Source organism: Symphalangus syndactylus, chromosome 3, assembly GCF_028878055.3.
Source record: "Symphalangus syndactylus isolate Jambi chromosome 3, NHGRI_mSymSyn1-v2.1_pri, whole genome shotgun sequence".
NCBI classification, from domain to species: domain Eukaryota; kingdom Metazoa; phylum Chordata; class Mammalia; order Primates; family Hylobatidae; genus Symphalangus; species Symphalangus syndactylus.
Genome location: NC_072425.2, coordinates 72,751,065 through 72,772,606, shown reverse-complemented (window position 1 = coordinate 72,772,606; position 21,542 = coordinate 72,751,065). Strand labels below are relative to the sequence as shown.

The window sequence follows — 21,542 nt, the reverse complement described above, 5'->3', positions numbered from 1 at the left end:
ATTAAAGGTCTTTACCTCCAGGGGAATTTCTCAGGTTATTAAACATTCTTTAATAAGTATCTGAAAACCAAACAAGAATTCCAGAAGCTCCAACTCTGCGCGATGAAATTAACAAACATTGTCATCATTGAATCTATGTATTGTGCTTACCTACTAGGAACAACAGAAAAAAACACTTGAACTAACTAAGCTCATTCCTTCTTACTGAAATGCTTCTCAACCAGACACATCCAAACGTGACCTCATCTCTTAAGGAATGAAAACCTGCTGTAGTTATCTGAAGCACTCAAGCCTCGATCTGTCACTTCATTACCTTCCCCTCCTCAAGACAAAGTAACTCACTTAATGGCATGAGGATGTGTTGTCTCTTGATGAAGTTAGAGAACAGAGGAGTCATAATTCCTCTCTTCCCATTCCCAAGTCTAAACATCAGCTTAGAGGCTGCTTTGGAGTCATAGCCCATGAGATGGTGTGTCTGCCTTTCATCTTCTTGCCAGCACTCTCTTCCAGCCTCTGAAGATAATATATGGCATGCTGACTCAGGTGGAGAGGCAGGAATCCAGCAAAGACTTAAACCCCAGTCTGTGGATACATGAGAGCCCTCTGTGTTTCTCATCAGCTGGCTGATTTGTGGATGACCACATTTTTGGAGCTCAACCAACTGCCTCACCTGATGGAAAATGCTTACGAACTTATAAATCACCTTTGAATATATTTTCTTGGTAGAAATAGAACAGATTGCTAGCTTCCAATTGCCTAAAATGTATGTATCAGTGTATAGAACCAATTTAATGATTTGAGAGGACTGAGGACTAAAAACTGTATTAAAAGCTTCTATTAAAAAGAGACAATAGAGAAATGCTTTGTTTAGGGCTGGAAGTTTTGTGAGTAATATAGGAAATGCAAATAAAAATAATAGATAAATGCAATTTTGTTTTAGTCACAAAAAAATTATAGACTGGAGTTAAACAGTGGGCCTATTATATTAGTGCCATGGTTCCAAAACCTGGCTGCATATTAGAATCATCCAGGGAGCTTTAAAGAAAATTCCAGTGCTCAGGCGGCACCCAACACCAATTAAATCTGAATCTAGGGGGAAGGGGGTAAAGTCCAGGTCTCTATATTGTTTTTAAAGCTCCTCAGGTAATTCCAGTGTGCAGTCAAGATTGAGAACCTCTGCATTGGAGAATACAGTCCCTGCCCTTCTGAAGCTTACTCTTACAGTATCTACTTGGTGGATTCTGTTCACCAAGTGTCTTCCTCACTTCCATCAGTAACTTCTTTAGAGCTGGAATCTGGAATTTTAAATTTATAGATAGAGATACAAATTCACATACAGGCCAGGCACGGTGGCTCATGCCTGTAATGCCAGCACTTTGGGAGGCCGAAGCAGGAGTATCACTTGAGGTCAGGAGTTCAAGACCAGCCTGGCCAACACGGTGAAACCTCACTTCTACTAAAAATACAAAAATTAGCATTGTATGGTGGCGTGTGCTTGTAGTCCCAGCTACTTGGGAGGCTGAGGCAGGAGAATCACTTGAATCTGGGAGGTGGAGGTTGCAGCGAGCTGAGACTGCATCACCTCACTCCAGCCTGGGTGACAGAGCGAGACTCCATCTCAAAAATAATAATAATAATAATAATAATAATAAAATAAATAATAAATAAATTCACATACACACATATATAAAATACATGCGCACATATTTTTATTTAACTTAGGCCCTGATTATTAGTATATAAAACAGAAAAACCAAGTGCCTTGGTAATTTACATATCTTCTCCAAATCTTTAAAGAACCAAGCTCTAAAAAACACACATAAAGATATTTAAGTCATAAAACACACACACACACACACACACACACACACTCAAACTTTAATGACCTTCAGGAACCATGATCCAATAATATATTGAATAGGTAAGATCTCATTCATCCATATACAAAAAAAAAAAAAACCCCAGAAAACAAAAAACTAACTTTGATTAAGACATGTGCCCTTAGTAAGGGCACTTACAGTTAGAAAGGTTTATTGGTAGCACTTTGAGGTAGCATATTTTGTAAAGTCACAGGGCTGCTCTGCAGTTTCTCCTGGACACAAAGGTAGAGGCCATCAGCCTTTGCCCCTGGAAGAGGAAAGTGAAATTATCTGTACTCATTGCCAGTGTCAGCCTGAACACACTTTCTACCACCCACCCTTGGCCATCCCTCCTCTACACTTTATGTGTGGGGGGTTTAGAACAACATAAAGGCATTTTGCTGCTTCTTTCCTCTTGGTATGGCAGCATCCCAGGCTGTGGAGCCAGTTGCCTCTCGCCGCATGTGATTCACCAGCAGGAGACGCATGCACCCTGTGGAAAGGGAAGCTGGGCATCACGGCACGCTTTTTAATTGGCTTTAACATTTCATTAAGTAAGAGTGACTCCTTCCTGTAAGGCTTTAAAGAGGTTCATTTCTGAGTATTCTCTCCACGATTCTGACCCTAGAAAGCGCTCCTTTTTTTCCTCCCTGGGTGTAATCATTTTGGGGTATCATTAAGCTTTCTGGGATTTTCCTGGCAGGAAGGTGAAAAGAAAAGCTTTAAAAAATCCACACAAAACAACAACAAAAAACCCAAGTGCAAGAGCAATACCAAGAACAGACTTCCTTTGTGCAAGTTAAAATGATACAAGTTTATGGTTCAGGAAAACAACCTGCTTCTTAAAACAAAACAAAAAAAAAGGAAATATTCAGTTCAGCTCTGCATTTTAAACACAAATATACAGTCAAAAGAGGCTAAGGATTAAAGCTGCAAAAATGGTCCCAACAGCCTCCGACTTTTGCTGCAGGAAAATTTTTTGCCCAATGGTCACAGATTAAAGGGATATCTAATTCCCAAGAGCCCTTTTGTCCCAATATACTTCCTGTTTGAAAGTTTAACCCTTACAAGTAATTGATATACACAAGTGAATAAAAATAGCACATGTCCAGGCAAAAAAGGGCATGAGCTGGGCCTGAGTTGCCACTTAAAACTGTCATTCAATATCATAGAAAATCCTCAAAGGCTGCCCAGAAACAGGGCCCCAGGCACTGCTGAACATGCCAGCCACCAAGTCAACTGCCACCTGACACAACTGAGCTTTAGACTTCAAGTATCCAAGGTGCTACAACAGCTGGTCCTCTAAAGACCTCAGGCTCTCAGAAGCCCCCACTCCACCCCACCCCATTATACAAAAAGTAAAAATATTGCTCATGGTCATTACAAAATACTGGGGTGGAAAGTGAGGAATAAGAGATCTGCTCTCTGAATACACCAGCCTTACAAATACAAATAACGTCTTTAACATTTTGTACAACTAGAAGGTGCATGAAGCTGGTATCCAAGCAATGATTTCAAACGCTTTCTTTTCTCCCCGTTCTGTATCAAACTGGAAAATGGTTCCGTTGGGTTAACAGTGTCATTTTAACATGCCATAAATTAAATAAGTTAGTTCACATTTTTTTCCCCCAGCACTTAAGTTACAGTTAGTCTCTAATGTGCTTTTGAAGCTTGCTTTAGCAGTTCCAGGTCTCTTCTGCGGACAGTGGTGGCTCTGGGACAACCATATTCGTCCAGCTGCAAAGGTATGAATTGTTCAAGCACCCCAAGGCCCTGTCCAGCAGGACTGGTAAATAGCTTAGTCCATGATGGTTTAAAGTTTCCACGGAATCCCAAAAATATGGTACTCCCTAAAAAAAAAAAAGAAAAAGAAAAAAAAAATTCAATTTTTATAGCTACATTCCAGCAAGAGAATACAGGTGGTGAGTCGGAGGTGAGCAAAACAAAGGCAGCTATTAAAAAACTCTGCACTTCCTTACATCAGCAAATGAACTCTCACCACCCACCTTTTGCCCCAGATAACAAACCACATCCCAACACACTTCCTCTCACACTGTGCCCTTATTTAGAAGTCATCTTAATGATACCCACTCCAGCAAACAAGCTCATGAAAATGGTCTGGTAGCCGAACTGCACCATAAAATTACCTATGTTGCTGGCCCTGTAAGAACTTCATGGGATAATGCAAATACAAACCTTTGTCATAAAGATGAGCTGGTTTGGCTAATCCCAGAGGTACTAGTAAGTGTGAAATGTTCAACTGCTTTATTTCTCCTCTTGTGCTCAACAGAACAATTGACCTGTATGTGAAATTTAGAAAGTCAGAGCCAATTTCAATCCTTCAGCATGAGTATCTTTCTATTGAGTCTTTCTGAACTGAGTGCTGAATAGAAATATTAGATAAAAGCAGAAATCCAAAAATAAAAAAGCCTAGATGCTTTTCCATCCAATTCCCACTCTTCCACCCCACCACCATGGGCTTCGCATGTTGCTCTTACAAGGGGTAACACATACAGAAACCAAATCATTTATGTAAGTTCACCTAGTGCAGGGCTTCCCAACCCCTGGGCCATGGATGGGTACCAGTAGATTAGGAACCGAGTTGCAAAGCAGGAGGTGAGCAGGTGAGCAAAGCTTCATCTGTATTTACAGCCACCCCCCAACACTTGCATTACAGCCTGAGCTCCGCCTCCTGTCAGGTCAGCTGTGGCATGCAACTCTCATAGACGCGGAACCCTATTGGGAACTGCACACGTGAGGGATCTAGGTTGTGTGCTCCTGAGAATCTTATGCCTGATGATCTGTCACTGATGATCACCCCCAGATAGGACCATCTAGTTGCAGGAAAACAAGCTCAAGGCTCCCGCTGACTTTACGTTATGGTGAGCTGCATAATTATTTCATTATATATTACAATGTAATAATAATAGAAATAAAGTGCACAGTAAATGTAATGTGCTTCAATCATCCCGAAACCATCCCCCTTCACCTCTGGTCCATGGAAAAATTATCTTCCATGAAACTGGTTCCTGATGTCAAAAAGGTTGGGGACTGCTGATCTAGTGGATGGTTTGGGGCACAGCTCTTTTAGGGAATAGTCTATGGCTGTTGCTGTTGTTGTTTGTAATTTGCATAAATTTGTGGGGCACAAGTGCAATTTCATTACATACATAGGATTGCATAGTGGTGAAGTCAGGGCACTTAGGGTATCCATCACCCAAATAATGTACACTGTGCCTATTCAGTAATTTCTCGTCATCCACCCCTCACCCTTCCTTCTCCATTGTCTATCAGGGAATAAGTCTACTGTAACATGAGAGAATGGTTTTGTTTTGTTTCAAATACTCTATTTATTTAAGTTCTATTATCTATTTATTAAATAAATGGATAAACACAATTCTAAAAATAAATAACTGTGTTTTCCATGGTTTGAATTGCCATTTTTGTCACATAGTAAACCAACACACATACTTGGACCTATCTGTGGATTCTCTGTTCTCTGATCTTGCTCTTCTCTGCCAAAACTATGCTGGCCTATGGCCTCATGGTCTATTTTAATATTTGATAAAATATTTAATATTTGATAAAAACAAGCCCCTTGTATTACCGTAATTTTACTACTCTCTCATTTATTCTTCCAGATGAACTACAGTATCAACTGTCAGGTACGGTAGAAAAGTACCTTTTGGGATACTAATGGAAATATGTCAAATTTATATTTTAACTAAGTAAATGTAATGCACTTGACTCATCCTGAAACCATCCCCTTCCACCTCCAGTCCATGGAAAAATTATCTTCCATGAAACTAGTCCATGAAATTAATATTTATTAATTTTTCCATTCAGAAACAGAGTCTCTCCTTTTATTCAACTTCTGTTGCATATCCTTTAGCAATATATTTAATAATGTATTTATTTTCTGTGTGTGTGTGTGTGTGTGTACATACAGACTCGCTGTTTCAAAAACTTTAATCAGAAATGTTCTTGGCCAGCCAGGTGCAGTGGCTCATGCCTTTAATTTCAGCACTTTGGGAGGCTGAGATGAGAGGATCATTTGAGCCCAGGAGTTCAAGACCAGCCTGGGAAACACAGCAAAACTCCATCTCCACAAAAAATAAGAAAAATAATAAAATTAAAAAACAAAACAAACAAACAAAAAAACAGCCAGGCTGGTGGTGTGCACTTGTAGTCCCAGCTACTTGGAAGGCTGAAGTAGGAGGGTCACTTGAGCCTGGGAGGTCAAGACTGCATTGAGCTGTGGTCACATCACTGCACTCCAGCCTGGGCAACTGTTTTTGGTTTTGTTTTGTTTTTTTTAGAGATAGGGTCCTTGCTCTGTCACTCCAGCTGGAATGCAGTGATGCTAGTTTACTGCAGCCTCAAACTCTTGGGCTCAAGGGATCTTCCTGTCCTAGCCTCCTCAGTAGCTGAGACTACAGGTATGTGCCCACATACCCAGATAATTTTCAAATTTTTTATAGAGACAGGGTCTCATTACGTTGCCCAGGCTAGTCTTGAACTCCCGGCCTCAAGCAATCGTCCCGCCATGGCCTCCCGAATTGCTGGGATTATAGGCATGAGCCACTGTGCCTGACTCTTGGCCGGTATTACTGAAACAAAAATTTTCAAGAACAAATCAGTGTTTAGGGGCCTCTGAGTAGCTCTTATTAATTAAAAGGTAACATTAGATCGATTTATTTTCAGAGTCATCAAGGATGCCTACAGGAAGTTGAAATTTGTGTAGTATGTCTTAATGTGGGTCTTGATAGTTCTTAAGATTAAGTGCCTTAGCGAGACTCCGTCTCAAAAAAAAAAAAAAAAAAAGATTAAGTGCCTTAAGTTTCATGCTGGTATGGGTTCTTTATGGTAGTCTTTCTTTCTTTTTTTTTTTTTTTTTAGAGACAGAGTCTCGCTCTGTTGCTCAGGCTGGAGTGCAGTGGTACAATCTTGGCTCACTGCAAACTGCCTCCTGGGTTCAAGCAATTCTCCTGGCTCAGCCTCCCGAGTAGCTGGGATTACAGGTGCCACCAACATGCCGGCTAGTTTTTGTATTTTTAGTAGAGATTATGTTTAGAAACATAGTTTCACCATGTTGGCCAGGCTGGTCTTGAACTCCTGACCTCAGGTGATCCTCCTGCCTCAGACTCCCAAAGTGCTGGGATTACAGGTGTGAGCCACCATGCCCGGTCTACTGTAGTCTTTCTAAAGCAGTGGTGACACAATCTAAAATTAGTGCAGCAGTCTAAGCACGGCTACCCTGCAGACCTGACCTTCTTCAATAGGTCAGAATTACCCATAAGATCATTTACAGGTTACCCTGCAACCGTATACACGTAGACACATGCTCCGTCTCCCTAGAAGTCACTGCCAGTTGCTCCATACCTTCTTAACACTTTGTTAAAATACAACATACACATTGAATTTTTGCATACGAAACCTATCTGCATAACCAGAGGGCGGATCAAGAAACAGCATTACCAGTATCTTAAAAGCCTTTCTGTTAATGAGTTGGTTTTACCTCTTAAATCTATGGGGTACCTTGCAGGACTACCACGTTGTCCTAAATATTTGTGGTGAGATTTATGTCCTGGATTGTTTTAGGGGAAATGAGTGCATGTATTTTCAACATTAGGAAAAATCTTTAAATCCTGCAAGAAAATTGAGGCTGTACAAGTATCTTAAGCCAGAAGACAGAACTACATATATACATTTAATGTTACATCCAAATAATCCAGCGACTTCATAGAATTTATTGGCATCCGGTTCTATAAAGCATAAGCTATTGGAAAATGATTCTAAAGCTAGATAGGCCTTTAATTTGGGGAAAGCTTATGTTCCTTCCTTAATGGTTCCATTAAATGAAAGCCTGTGTATAAATCAACATCTGCGGCAAAGGCAGAAAACACCCTGAGTTCATCTCCTTGCCTCCAGGCAGGGTCTCACCAACCCAGAAAAAGAAAGGTTTCTCTCCTATGCAGCTTTCTTCAGAGACATCAAAGAAAACCAATCAGACTAGTGCTCTATAAGAGCGATCGCACACTCAACCACTTCAAAAATCAATTTACTCTTTTCCAGCCATTTCCAAGTGACCCAGGTGATGACTTCCTGTATCACAGTCATAGTGCAATGCTGTCCAAGACCATCAGTGGGACAGAGGGCTGCAAAGGTCAACTGCCTGGAAAATCACTTCAAAATAGTAATAGACCTTCTGAGGGGGTTGTGGACAAAGTATATCAACTTAATACTAAAAAGTATAACGCTCTGATATTTGTTTTATGAGACTCAAAAAATAAATAAAATTAAAAGTGGGATAGTAATGTTCCAAATAATGAGCTTTTTTCCTCCGAAGAGCCTTCCACCATTTGCAAAATGTTGCAATATCCAAGTTCTGCCACAGGTAAGCATTGGCTTGTCAATGATAAGCAGCTTAGACGACATGGGCGTCCATCTGAGGTAGGAGAGGAATGAACACTTTGCATAGTGCCCTGAATGTCCAGAGAGTAAAAAAATCGGACTTGACCAGGCATTATGGGTTTGGAGCACTCCACATCTTTAAGGTGGCTTTTCCCTGTTATAGCACAAGCTTGACCTACCTTGGAGGGATGCCTGTTTTTAAATACTCTTCCATGCGACTGACATCAGCAAGAGGAAAAATCTTTTTTTCCGTCAACCGGAATGGAACGCTGCATGGATCCACAACAAGGAGGAGGACGCCTGCACTTCGGAAGGTAAAGTCAGTGCCATTGACCTGAGAATGCAAAAACATCTTCTGCTGTCATCATCATTTCGAGAACATCTGCAGGATGACTCATTTTTCCGGCCCTTTCCCTGTGTCTTCTAAACCCATGATTCAAAGTGTATTTCCAAGATTCAAACTGTGTGCTTCACTTGCTTTTTCCTCACCATCTGAAATTGTGCCTGTGTTCCTAGGCACTGCCTATAGATTCTGCCTTGACTGATGTTTGCTGACTGGAGAAGCTGCTTTGAGCAAGGCATGGTGGCCCCCACTCAGCTAAGCTGGGTGACTTCACTCTGAAGTGTTCAAGGTATTCCTTCTTACACACACTCTCACTGGGGTCAAAGCTTTATAAGTCCATGATAGGTGGCTGCCTCTGTCCTTCAGTGTAGATGGCTTATTGTCATATTGGTTCAGGAAAAAATACACACACACACATAAAAATATGTATCATGCCTTGATCCACAGGAATTCCACATTAGTTTATATTTGTAGTTTGCTGCAAATGTAGCTCTCCTCTGAGATCAAAATGACAAAGTGATAATTTTACTGGAATTTAAGCTACAAAGTACTACTACATTTATTTCACAATTATTGTGAGCTAAATTTTCAAAGTCATCCCCTTTAAATCAGTGGTTTGTGACGTTTTCAAGAAAAAGGAACTCCAGACATTTCCAAATATCATTAATTTCTCAGCCAAAAATGAAGGAGCAAAATAAAACAACTAAGCACTAATTAAACCCACAGGCACTGTTTCTGTTTATAAGGTGTAAAATTATAAACTATGCTAAAGGCTAACAAAGGAGAAATGTTCTCACCACTACATCTGTCCATGCTTGGGGAAATTATAATATTTAAATTTTACTTCTAATCACTTTTGATCTCACTGGGATTCAAAATGGCACTTTAAGGCTGGGTGTGGTGGCTCACACCTGTAATCTAATCCCAGCACTTTGGGAGGTTGAGGTGGGTGGATCACCTGAGGTCAGGAGTTCAAGACCATCCTGACCAACAAAGTGAAACTCCATCTCTACTAAGAGATACACCAGGCATGGTGGTGTATGCCTGTGATCCCAGCTACTTGGGAGGCTGAGGCAGGAGAATCACTTGAACCCACGAGGTGGAGGCTGTAGTGAGCGGAGATGGTGCCACTGCATTCCAGCCTGGGCGACAGAGTGAGACTCTGTCTCGGGGAAGAAAAAAAAAGCCCTTTAGCTAAGTTTAAATTGCACCAATCCAGTGAAAATAGTTCTGGAAGCATTTGAAGTAAATTTTATATGTGGAAAGACTAGACATGATTTCCTTATGTTTTTAAATCTCAATACTTAAAATTGAGGTACACTTAAGAAAAAAATACCTAACAGTCCTCAACATATTCAGACTGCCCCCATGAAAAGTATCCCCAAAACCTGTTGCTTAAAAAAACCACAATACTTTCCATGAAAACTAAAGCAAAGCAAGGTACTGTGGCCCATGCCTGTGATCTCAGCTACTTGGGAGGCTGAGGTAGGAGGGTCACTTGAGTCTAGGAGTTCAAGGTCAAGGTCAACCTGGGCAACATAGCAAGACACTGTCTTAAAAAAGAAAACCAAAACCAGCTGGGTGCAGTGGCTCATGCCTGTAATCCCAACACTCTGGGAGGCCAAGGAGGGTGGATCACCTGAGGTCAGGAGTTTAAGACCAGCCTGGCCAACATAGTGAAACCACATCTCTACTAAAAATAAAAAAGATTAGCTGGGCATGGTACCTGACACCTATAATCCCAGCTACTCAGGAGGCTGAGGCTGGAGAATCTCTTGAACCTGGGAGGCAGAGGTTGCAGTGAGCCAAGATCAAGCCACTGCACTTCAACTTGCATGACAGAGCAAAACTCTGTCTTAAAAAAAAAAAAAAAAAAAAAAAAAAAACCAACCAAACAAAAAACCCTAATGCAATTCCAGATCTTAGGGAAGAGTTTTCAGATAATGAATGTAAAAAGTATTGGGGATAAATATGACTTTTCTAGAGTCCCAGGCATCCAGTGTGTAACAATAGAGTCAAACAATGTTTTCAGACTCTGGGGCATAGCCTGCCTGAGATTTTTTTTTTTTTTTTTTTTTGGCAAAATGCTCTCCCCATCTCTCTCTCTCTCTCATTACCTAGTAAACTACTAGAACAGTGAGACTCAGCACCCACCTGCTTCCCTTATGCAACTCCCACCAGTTACCACGCTAACAGGCTGGGATCAGGTTCCTCATGCAGCTGATTGCATTCAGATGCTGAGCTAGCAAATTTCATGCCAATAAAATTACATCATGAGTATATTACAAAATGCAGGACTGCTAAAGGAGGGGAACAAGCATAAACACAGACTTGAAGAATCTTTAACCTGGTGTGGTGGCTCACACCTGTAATCCCAGCACTTTGGAAGGCCAAGGCAGGAAGATCACTTGAGCCCGGGAGTTCAAGACTAGCCTCAGCACCACAGTGGGACTCCGTCTCCATAAAAAATATTTTAAAGATTAACCAAGTGCTGTAGCATATGCCTTTAGTCCCAGCTATGTGGGAGGATCAATGTAGCCTGGGAGGTGGAGGTTGCAGTGAGCCGAGATTGCGCCACTGCACTCTGGCCTGGGTGAAGAGGGAGACCCTGTCTCAAAAACAAACAAACAAAAACAAACAAACAAACAAAAACAAGAATCTTTGAGCTACATTTACATAGGGATAGTCTTAATTCAGAGTTGTGAAGTAGAACTTAAGTTCCGGAGCTGGATGGTAGTGATGGTTTTACAACAATATGAATAGACTTCATACCACTGAACTGCCCACTTGAGAATGGTTAAGATAGTAAAGTTTATGTGTACTTTACGACAATAAAAAAAAATTAAGAAAAAAAGTAAAATTAAATTTTCTCCACATGTATATGGATTTGTGATTATGTTGCCCACCACTAAAAACACTAAGCCCCTAAAAAGACCACGTGAGATGGCACAGGCCTTGGCTGAGTGTTAGTTGAAAGGCTGGATACTTGTCACCCAAAGAGATCTTTGTATGGTGGCACCTAGGTCAACCTGATCTTGGACAGGCCACATGCTGAGACCTGGTTCTCAGTGGCTAACCTTGCTCTATGCGCAAATGCTAGTGTTGACACTGAAACTCATGTCTATACATCCATCAAGCCACTTAGAAAAGACAACTAACACTTTGCATCTTCATTTTCCTCAACTGAAACAATAGAGAAGAGGCAATCTTAAAATAAAAGGCCAAAGAGATGTTAAAACTTTCATTTCCCATATCTTAAACAATCTTGAAGCTTATTTTAAGTTTCAAAGAATAAGGTTAAAGAGTAAACACAATCTACTCAGGAAAAAAAAACATTTCTTAAATGTATTTAAAAACACAAAATGTTTAGGAGGTATTTATATCTCTGTTGTATTGCTTGCTACCAACAATAGAAAATGTGATGACAAACCAGTGACTATAGCCAGAAGTAATTCATGTCACCAAGATAGAAGATAAAAGCAAGAAGCTGTGATGGTGTACACATCTGCTTTGGTCTGAATGTCTGTGTCCTGTCAAATATTTCTATGTTGAAATCCTAATCTCCAAGGTAACAGTATTAGCAGGTAGAATCTTTGGGAAGTGATCAGGACACGACAGTGTAACCCCCATGAATAGGATCAGTGCTGTTATAAAAGAAGCCTGAGAGAGACCCCTGGACCGTTCTACCCTGTGAGGACACGATGAGAAGGCACCATCTATGAACCAGGCTCACCAGACACTCAATTTGCTGGTGCCTTGCTCTTGGACTTTCCAGCCTCCAGAACTGTAAGAAATAAATTTCTGTTGTTTATTTTTATTTATTTATTTATTTTGAGACAGAGTCTCGCTCTGTTGCACAGGCCGGAGTGCAGTGGCGCGATCTCGGCTCACTGCAAGCTCCGCCTCCCAGGTTCAGGCCATTCTCCTGTCTCAGCCTCCCGAGTAGCTGGGACTACAGGCACCCGCCTCCATGCCCAGCTAATTTTTTGTATTTTTAGTAGAGACGGGGTTTCACCATGTTAGCCAGGACGGTCTCGATCTCCTAACCTTGTGATCCACCCACCTTGGTCTCCCAAAGTGCTGGGATTACAGGTGCGAGCCACCGCGCCCGGCCAATTTCTGTTGTTTATAAGCTGCCTAGTTTATGGCATTTTGTTATACCACCTAGAACAGACTAAGACAACACCAGACAGTACTTACAGAAATAACAGACGGGTCTCCACGCTGGGTTTCTGCTTTATCAGGTGACTGGAATTGCACAGGGAGATAACTTTTATGAGGATCACTAGTAAACACCACCTAGACAGAGAAGATGTTCCATATTTATGGCAACTCTTACCTTCCTCCAAAAGGTTCCCTCAATATAAACTTAATTATAATTAAAGCCAGTGGTTGTATTTCTTATTCTGAACTTTTTGTACATATTTCATGACCTAGAATTCCATCTTGTTATTCTTAACACAGTAAGTATATATTTGTTCCTCATTTTCTGGAGCAATCCCAGTTTCAAATAAATATTATTCTTGTTGTTCACTTCAGTTCCATAAGTGATTAAATAAATGTGCTTTATATTTTTATTTAAATCTTTGTAAACATTTTATGGAAAAACAGGCACAAATATTTTTTAAAGTTTTTTTCAGACCATGGTCCCTCAGTCACTCTAGGACCGAGGAAAGAAGTGTAGATAACAAGGACTACCCTGTTAAGAAACGTTTACTAACTTTGTATATGCACAGGTCTCAACTCCTCTTTGTGACCTGCAAGGCATTCCATAAACAGAGTCGTGCCTTGTAGACAGGCCCCTATTTTTCCCTGCGCTGTTACACTCAGGCAGGGCCTCACTTTCCCATAAGCACTCCACCCTCTTTCTTGCCACTCTGCCTTTGCTGATGCTGTTCCCTTCCCAAGAATGCCCTTCCCTTATCCCTGTACTCCTCCAAATTACTCCCAGTCTCCAAAACCTATCTCCTCCCTAAGGGCTCTCTTCTCATTCAAAAACACTTAACTCTCACACAATTTAACACTTAGAGGTACACTGTCCATATAAACCAATGTTAAAAACTTCCCTGCAAGAATAAACAATTAGCCGGGCATGAGGTGGGCAGATCACCTGAGGTCAGGAGTTCAAGACCAGCCTGGTCAACATGGTGAACTCCAGTCTCTATTCAAAATACAAAAATCAGCCAGGCAGGTGGCACACATCTGTAGTCCCAGCTACTTGGGAGGCTGAGGCAGGAGAATCGCTTGAGTCTGGGAGATGAAGATTGCAGTGAGCTGTGATCATACCACTGCACTCTAGCCTGGGCGACAGAGTGAGACTCTATCTCAAAAAAAAAAAAAAAAAAAAAAAACAGCCGGGCGCGGTGGCTCACGCTTGTAATCCCAGCACTTTGGGAAGCCAAGGTGGGCGGATCACGAAGTCAGGAGATTGAGACCACGGTGAAACCCCGTCTCTACTAAAAATACAAAAAAATTAGCCGGGCATGGTGGCGGGCGCCTGTGGTCCCAGCTACTCGGAGAGGCTGAGGCAGGAGAATGGCGTGAACCCAGGAGGCGGAGCTTGCAGTGAGCCGAGATTGCGCCACTGCACTCCAGCCTGGGCGACAGAGCGAGACTCCGTTTCAAAAAAAAAAAAACAAAAAACAAAAAATAAACAGTCAAAATGATCCCAAGTCAGAAGCTGGGTAGTTCTTTGAAGTCTCCAAGTTTGGGTCAAAAATTCCTGTGAATTTTCCTATTTACTCCTAGTATACATGTGTTTGGTTTTGACAGTCAGAACAAAAATTAGGCCGGGCGTGGTGGTTCACACCTGTAATCCCAACAATTTGGGAGGCCAAAGTGGGAGGATTGCTTGAGCTTAGGACTTTGAGACCAGCCTAGGCAACATAGTGAGACCCTGCCTCTATATTTAAGAAAAAAAAAAAAAATTACCCACAAATTTTCAAGTAAAAGTGATGTTCCCAGCTACTTCAACTACTTCACAACTGCACAAAGTCAGTAATCAATACATTTTTAAAAAGTGAATTCTGATCAATGCTTCATGCACAAAAGATAAAGAATGCTAAGTATTAGTGCATGGAATCATTTAACAACATAGGCCTAGAATATTTCCAATAACAGTTAAATTATTTTTATAAGTTATAATGTTTATTATAAATTATAAAAAGTCTCTTTAATATTGAAGGGTCTTAACAAATCCAGCTTGAGAATTAGGCTGGAAAATTTACTTCCCCACAAAGATTATCTCAAAATGTCACTTTAACAGTCAGATTATTATATCGACCTGGCAAGGAATCATATAACCTTCATTACAGGGTTGTTTTTGTTGTTGTTTTGTCTGGTTGGTTTATTATTTTACTTGCATGAGAGAATAGAGGTGGCTCAGAAATATGAGAGACTAAGATTGTGATAGTAGAGTTGCCATTAAAAAAAAAAAAAATTGGCCAGGTGCGGTGGCTCACACCTGTAATCCCAGCACTTTGGGAAGCTGAGGCGGACAGATCACTTGAGGTCAGGAATTAGAGACTGGCCTGGGCGATATGGCAAAACCCCATCTCTAGTAAAAATACAAAAATTAGCCAGGTGTGGTCACATGCACCTGTAGTCCCAGCTACTTAGGAGGCTGAGGGAGGAGAATCCCTTGAACCCGGGAGGCAAAGTTGCAGTGAGTCGAGATCATGCCACTGCACTCTAGCCTGGGCAACAGAGAGAGACTCCATCTCAACAACAACAACAAAAAGCAAAACAAAACAAAAAAAAAAAACTTATACATCCTAGTGGGAAACATAAATCCACCTCTTTTCTTCTTGCTCTTACTGCCACTGATGGATATAAATTATGAACCAAAAAAAAAGAGAGAAATATGGAACTTATTAGTGGAAGTAATTTTGTCTTCTTAAATCACTTAGAATAGTAAGAAAAGATTTAGTCTTCTCCATATTAATAGGCAGTATGCATATTTGTGGTAATTATTGCTTTTTAAGAAAAATTCTCAGTGGAACTCAAATGTGAACATGTATCAGAATCAGCTGCAGGGCTGGTTAAAATAGATTGCCAGGCCCCAGCCCCGCAGTTGCTGACTCAGTAGGATGAGGGTTGGGCCCAAGAATTCCCATTTTCCGCAAGTTTCCAGGGGCTCCTGATGCTGCCGGTCTGAGGGCCACACTTTGAGAACCATTTCCCCTAGCCCATATTTGTTTGTGTGAAATATAAATCAGGGCAGCTCCATCCTTTGTTTTTTCACTTGGAACTATCTGATTTCCTTTGGAACCCCTTCTGTATGCCCAATTTTAGTTTGTATTTTGGGTTCACTTTCATTGCAGTGCTTTCTTGAGATCCAGTAGGCGGCCATCTAATCAAGAATGTTAGAAGAAGCATTTTCATTTCTAACCAAAGTCAGTCTGTACTTTTTTTTTAAATAAAAATGATAGAGTGATGTGATAGTCTGTACTTTAATTACAGAAGATATAATAGCATATGCTTCAAAAATAAGAGTGGACTTCCACCTTATAAAAAGGAAACAATTTTCATATTAGCTGTATTTTTGAAAAGAAATTTCACACCGGGCCAACAAAACAAAGTATCCTTTTTACATCACTGGCATGTAAATCGAAGTCATATTGCAACAGAATCAAACATCTGAGAAAGAAAAAAAATGAGGACCAACATAGCAACCTCTAATTTCAAACTGTGGAAAATCTGCAGTTGTTCAGGGTAAACTGACGTATCACAGGGGCAAGTATCTCTGTTATAAATTTGAACTAGTTTGCTTCTTATGCGCTTCACATTTTAGCATGGGCCAAAATTCAGGAGATACCGTGCAATGTCCATAAATGGGCAATATAGATGTTTCAGAGAAAAGTGCTCCTATTGCAAAGAAACCCTCTGACTTTTTCTCCTTGGCCACAGACCACTTTTCATCCTTGTTTACCTGCCGAGTGCCACAGCCTTGACAGAGTCCAGTGAGCATGGCCGGCATCCGCTTGACCACTGATGGCTTTCTGTAGTACTGTGGGTATGCTTTGGCCATGCAGTTACTGATGTCCTTTGAGTCTGTGGCTGCCTGGATCTTGACTCTTTCACATCCCTGAGATGAACAGTAACTATGGCCATGCCTGTGGCTTTTGGCTTTGAGATACAAAAACAGTAACCTGCACAAAACAGAAACCAAATCATGTAGTTAGACTTATTCTCAAAAACTTACAAAATTCCTCAAATCAGCTCATGGCCGAAAGGGATATTCCTCCAATTAGTAACTTTTCCTTAAAACATAAATTACAAAATGAATAAAGTTATTTCTGTTTTCTTTCTATCCTTCAAGGGTCCTAAGTCAAATGCAGTAACACTTTAGGAAATACTTTCATACCCTGTTTCCATTGTTGTGGAACATATCACAACAAATCTGGGGGGATGAAATTTGGTTTGTCTCAAAAATTCCTTGGAACACTTTATACATAATGTGTTGAGTTCAGGATTTGGTAAATTAGTGTGGTTCATTCTTTTTGTTGTTCTCGTTCATAAATCATTTTGGTTAAGGCATAAAACTGAAATAAGAAAAACAGGAACTGTGACTTGTTTGGCTAAGATCAAGATAAAGTCCCAAATCAATTCCTGTGATATTTACGAAGAGCAGAGGGACCTGGGTTCCTTCAGTCTATATTAGGTCCAAAACCAGGCAAAATGAACAGTCCATCCCACCCATTCTGATTATCTTCCCACTGCCAAGATGAATGAAAAAGTCTAACTTCCAGGTAGGAGTTCAGTCTCTATCAGCAAACCCAGTCCTTCCAAACCAAAGGAAGTCAAGATTCTAAAAAAACTTGATCAAGTGTGACTGATTACTCGAGACAAAGAATTCATATTTTAACGAGGTCAATAAACAGTACAAAGTTGAGATTATGAGGTATAAATCAGCTCAAATGGCACACTGAATATCTCTAGGACTGAGAGCATTTAAAAAAAAAAGGCAAAACCTGCAATTACTTTTGCACCAACCTAATAAAAAGAATTAGGACCTCAGGATTCTTGAAATACCCAGATTGGAAAGTATTTCCAATCTTTTTACACTTTTAATCATTAACTTGTCACTAGACTATCCTTCCAAATGTGGATATTCTTTTTATTCTTGTGGAAAATCAAGTGGGAATGTGGAAGTTCTATCATCTACAGAATGAAAGTCCAGGTAGTTAAGTCTAATCAAAAACTGAAAATCAATGCTGGGTGTGGTGGCAGCAGCTACTTGTGAGGCTGAGGTGGGAGGATCACTTGAGCCCAGGAGATCAAGGCTGTAATGTGCCACAACTGTGTCTGTGAACTGCACTCCAGCCTGGGCAACATAGGGATACCCTGTCTCTTTAAAAAAAAGAAAAGAAAGAAAGAAAGAAGAAAAAAAAAATTAAAAATTGGAGAAAATTATGAAAATAAAACTTTTAAGCTGATAACACTGGCTGGTGGGGGACTGGGATGGGAAATGAGTTGCATCTTATTTAAAGGCTAACCAGGCACTTAACAACTGAGCCCCAACTTCATTCCCCAAGTCAATCTTGCCACCCTTCTCCCCACTCTGCACTTCTTGCCTTTCCCCAAACATGCAATGCCATGTTCTGCCATGCCCCCATGCATTTGTGCACACTGTCTCTTCTGTGTAAGACATCTCACCCATTTCTTTTTCCATCTCCTCATAAGTGTTTCTCAAGAATTAGCTCCAGGGTCAACCTCTCAGGATGTCACTGGTTACTCTAGGCTAAACTTCTGGGGCAACCCAAAAGGCACATTGAATATAGGACCGAGAGCATTCAACCTTTCCTTCTCTAATGACTTGCTTTACATGCCCACATTCCTCAATGGACTGTGAGTTTGCAGAAGAAATGCGTCTTCTTTCCATCGGTATCTTTATAGTGCATAGACAATGGCATATAGGAGGACTGTCTGCGTGAGGAGAGAGGCTGAAGGAACATGCTACCTGCTGGAAGAGTACAGGAGATGGAGCCTACCATAGCCCACAGGCTGAGAGACTGTAACTGGGTAAAAGCAGTCAAAACCAACAGGACCCCAGAAGAACAGGATTGGAATTAAAAAGTGGAAAGATGCAGCCTAGAGAAAGTTGAAAGCAAATATTCCACAGTTACACAGTGATTTTCAAAAACTCAAGGTCAACTTGAAAGATAGCCTTAAGTCAGGAAAAGAAAAATGAGCTTTCACTGAAATATGAACTATATCACATGTAAATAATCATATGAAGAACATTATTATGGGAAAAAATTATTGTAATTTCCAACTGGGCCTACTGGTTCTTCATCAACAAGGGATAATTTCTCTCTCTAAATTGCCTTAATACGTATACAGCAAACATCTTCACTCGATCCCTACTGCCAACTATAATTACGAGCCATTCTAGTTCCCCTCTAAACCTCTAATAGAGATGTGCAGAGAATTACCCACATCAGCTGCTTCACTAAACAGCCGCGATGCTGAAGAACTAGCAATTTCACCATTAAAGAAAAATAGGAATAATTCTCATTCCCTGGTTTCACTGAATTACCCTGTGCTGGAGTCAAAATAGAATTTCCTCTCGGATTGCTTTCTTTGCAGTTCTTCCAGTGAATGCACAGGCTCATATTCTTCGATTTTGGATAATGAGCCATTCTGCCGCTGCAAATAGCCAAAGGTAACTTGAAAACTTGTGTTTGATGGATAGCAAAGGCCAACTCGAATCCAGTCATTCCTTTAAAGGAGAAACATAATAAAATTAATTTACACTTCAGCCATATCTGTTAAGTACTATAGCATATGCAAATAACTGTTCTTCATGCCCCACTTCTTTCACTTCCTGCCCATAGTTTTCTCCTCCTTAAATTTCTTCTGTGTGTTGGGTCACTGACTGTGGAAGTTCTGAACTATGGCACAGTAACAAATCACCCACCTTCATCTGTTGCTCAAATTTCTCATATCAATAGATATATAGCAAAAATATGAGCCTTTAAAATTTTTTTTGTTGTTGTTGTTTTTGAGATGGAGTCTCGCTCTTTTGCTCAGGCTGGAGTACAGTGGCGCGATCTCAGCTCACTGCGACCTCCGCCTCCCAGGTTCAAGCAATTCTCCTGCCTCAGCCTCTCGAGTAGCTGGGATTACAGGGGCATACCACCATGCACAGCTAATTTTTGTACTTTTAGTAGAGACAGGGTTTCACCATGTTGGCCAAGCCAGTCTTGAACTCCTGACCTCAAGTGATCCACCCACCTCAGCCTCCCAAAGTGCTGGGATTACAGGCGTGAGCCACCGTGTCCAGCCCTAAAAATTCTTAGTTTTAACAGGATTTCAAAGAACATTAAAAAGTTGGATAAAACAGACTTAGACACTCTAAAAAGATAAGAAAATTAAGTGAGATGGTTGGGTATAGGTGTACAAGATAGAAACACTAATATATGGAGAGTGGAACTGTACACTGGCAAAAGCATTCTAAAGAATTTTTTTGTTTGTAATTTTACCTTTTATAAATGTATTAGGATACATATGTAACAGACCTGCACATTGTGCACATGTACCCTAAAACCTAAAGTATAATAAAAAAAAAAAAAGAAGAAAAAAAAAAAAGAAAATGTGGCACATATACACCATGGAATACTATGCAGCCATAAAAAATGATGAGTTCACGTCCTTTGTAGGGACATGGATGAAGCTGGAAACCATCATTCTGAGCAAACCATCGCAAGGACAAAAGACCAAACACCGCATGTTCTCGCTCACAGGTGGGAATTGAACAATGAGAACACTTGGACACAGGAAGGGGAACATCACACACCGGGGCCTGTTGTGGGGCGGGGGAGGGGGGACGGATAGCATTAGGAGATATATATATATATATATACCTAATGTAAATGATGAGTTAATGGGTGCAGCACACCAACATGGCATATGTATACATATGTAACAAACCTGCACGTTGTGTACATGTACCCTATAACTTAAAGTATAATAAAAATATTTTTAAAAAACTAAAAAAATAAATAAATAAATGTATTAGGATGAGTTCCTAGTGGGAAAATTGCTGTATGTAAAGATATATGCCTTTTTAAAGCTTTTGATGCGTATCACTAAATAGCCATAGGATTTTCTTAGTGTCCTTAAATATAAAATTAATCCTTTTTAAAAATCATTAAAAACATTTCCACTTGTTATCATTTTCTCTCTTTTTTGACCTTTTTATTATGATAAATATACCTACGATAACATTTACCACTTTAATAATTTTTACCATATGGTTCAGTGGCAATAAGTTCATTCTCAATGTTGTTCAATCATCATCACTATTTCCCGAACTTTTTTGTCATTCTAAAAAACGTTTAAACAATATGTAACAAGGCCTTAAAATTCTTCACATAGCCCAGCAGAGTGGCTCATGCCTATAATCCTAGCACTTGGGGAGGCTGAGGTAGGTGGATTACTTGAGTGCATGAGTTCAAGACCAGCCTGGGCAACATGGCAAAACCCCGTCTGCATAAAAAGTACAAAAATTAGCTGGGTGTGGTGGCATACGCCCGTAGTCCCAGCTACCTGGGAGGCTTAGGTAGGAGGATCAACTTAATCCAGGAGGCGGAGGTTGCAGTGAGCCAAGATTGCACCACCGCATTCTAGCCTGGGCAACAGAGCAAGACGTTGTCTCAAGGAAAAAAATATATATATATATTGTTCACCTAGGTTTTCAAGTGAAAAAAATAATCCCACTAAAGAATAACTAGAAAATGCAGACAAAAGATATCAAAGAAAAGATGTTCTATGAATTATTGTCTATAATAGCAAAATGCGGGGGGGCAGGCAGGAGAAACAACCTAAATGTTCACGGGGTAAGGGAGGTAGTTAAAAAAATTATGGCACATCCATAGGCACAAAGCAACTTGAGGTTAGAAAGAGGGGAATATACTATATAT

General features: G+C 40.5%; 1 protein-coding gene across 3 annotated transcripts in view; it reads right to left on the bottom strand.

Annotated features, from left to right (window-relative positions):
- Positions 1–1,687: 1,687 nt before the first annotated feature.
- Positions 1,688–21,542, bottom strand: part of CEMIP2 (cell migration inducing hyaluronidase 2) — an 87,101-nt gene continuing 67,246 nt past the window's right edge. For all 3 annotated transcript variants that reach the window (XM_063636997.1, XM_055272275.2, XM_055272276.2), the window contains 6 exons: positions 19,157–19,339; positions 16,547–16,766; positions 12,817–12,915; positions 8,453–8,607; positions 4,056–4,159; positions 1,688–3,709 (listed from right to left, as the gene is read on the bottom strand). In XM_063636997.1, the coding sequence (XP_063493067.1) occupies positions 3,513–3,709; positions 4,056–4,159; positions 8,453–8,607; positions 12,817–12,915; positions 16,547–16,766; positions 19,157–19,339 (958 nt within the window). In that variant the 3' untranslated portion in view covers positions 1,688–3,512. The remainder of the gene's footprint in view (positions 3,710–4,055; positions 4,160–8,452; positions 8,608–12,816; positions 12,916–16,546; positions 16,767–19,156; positions 19,340–21,542) is intronic.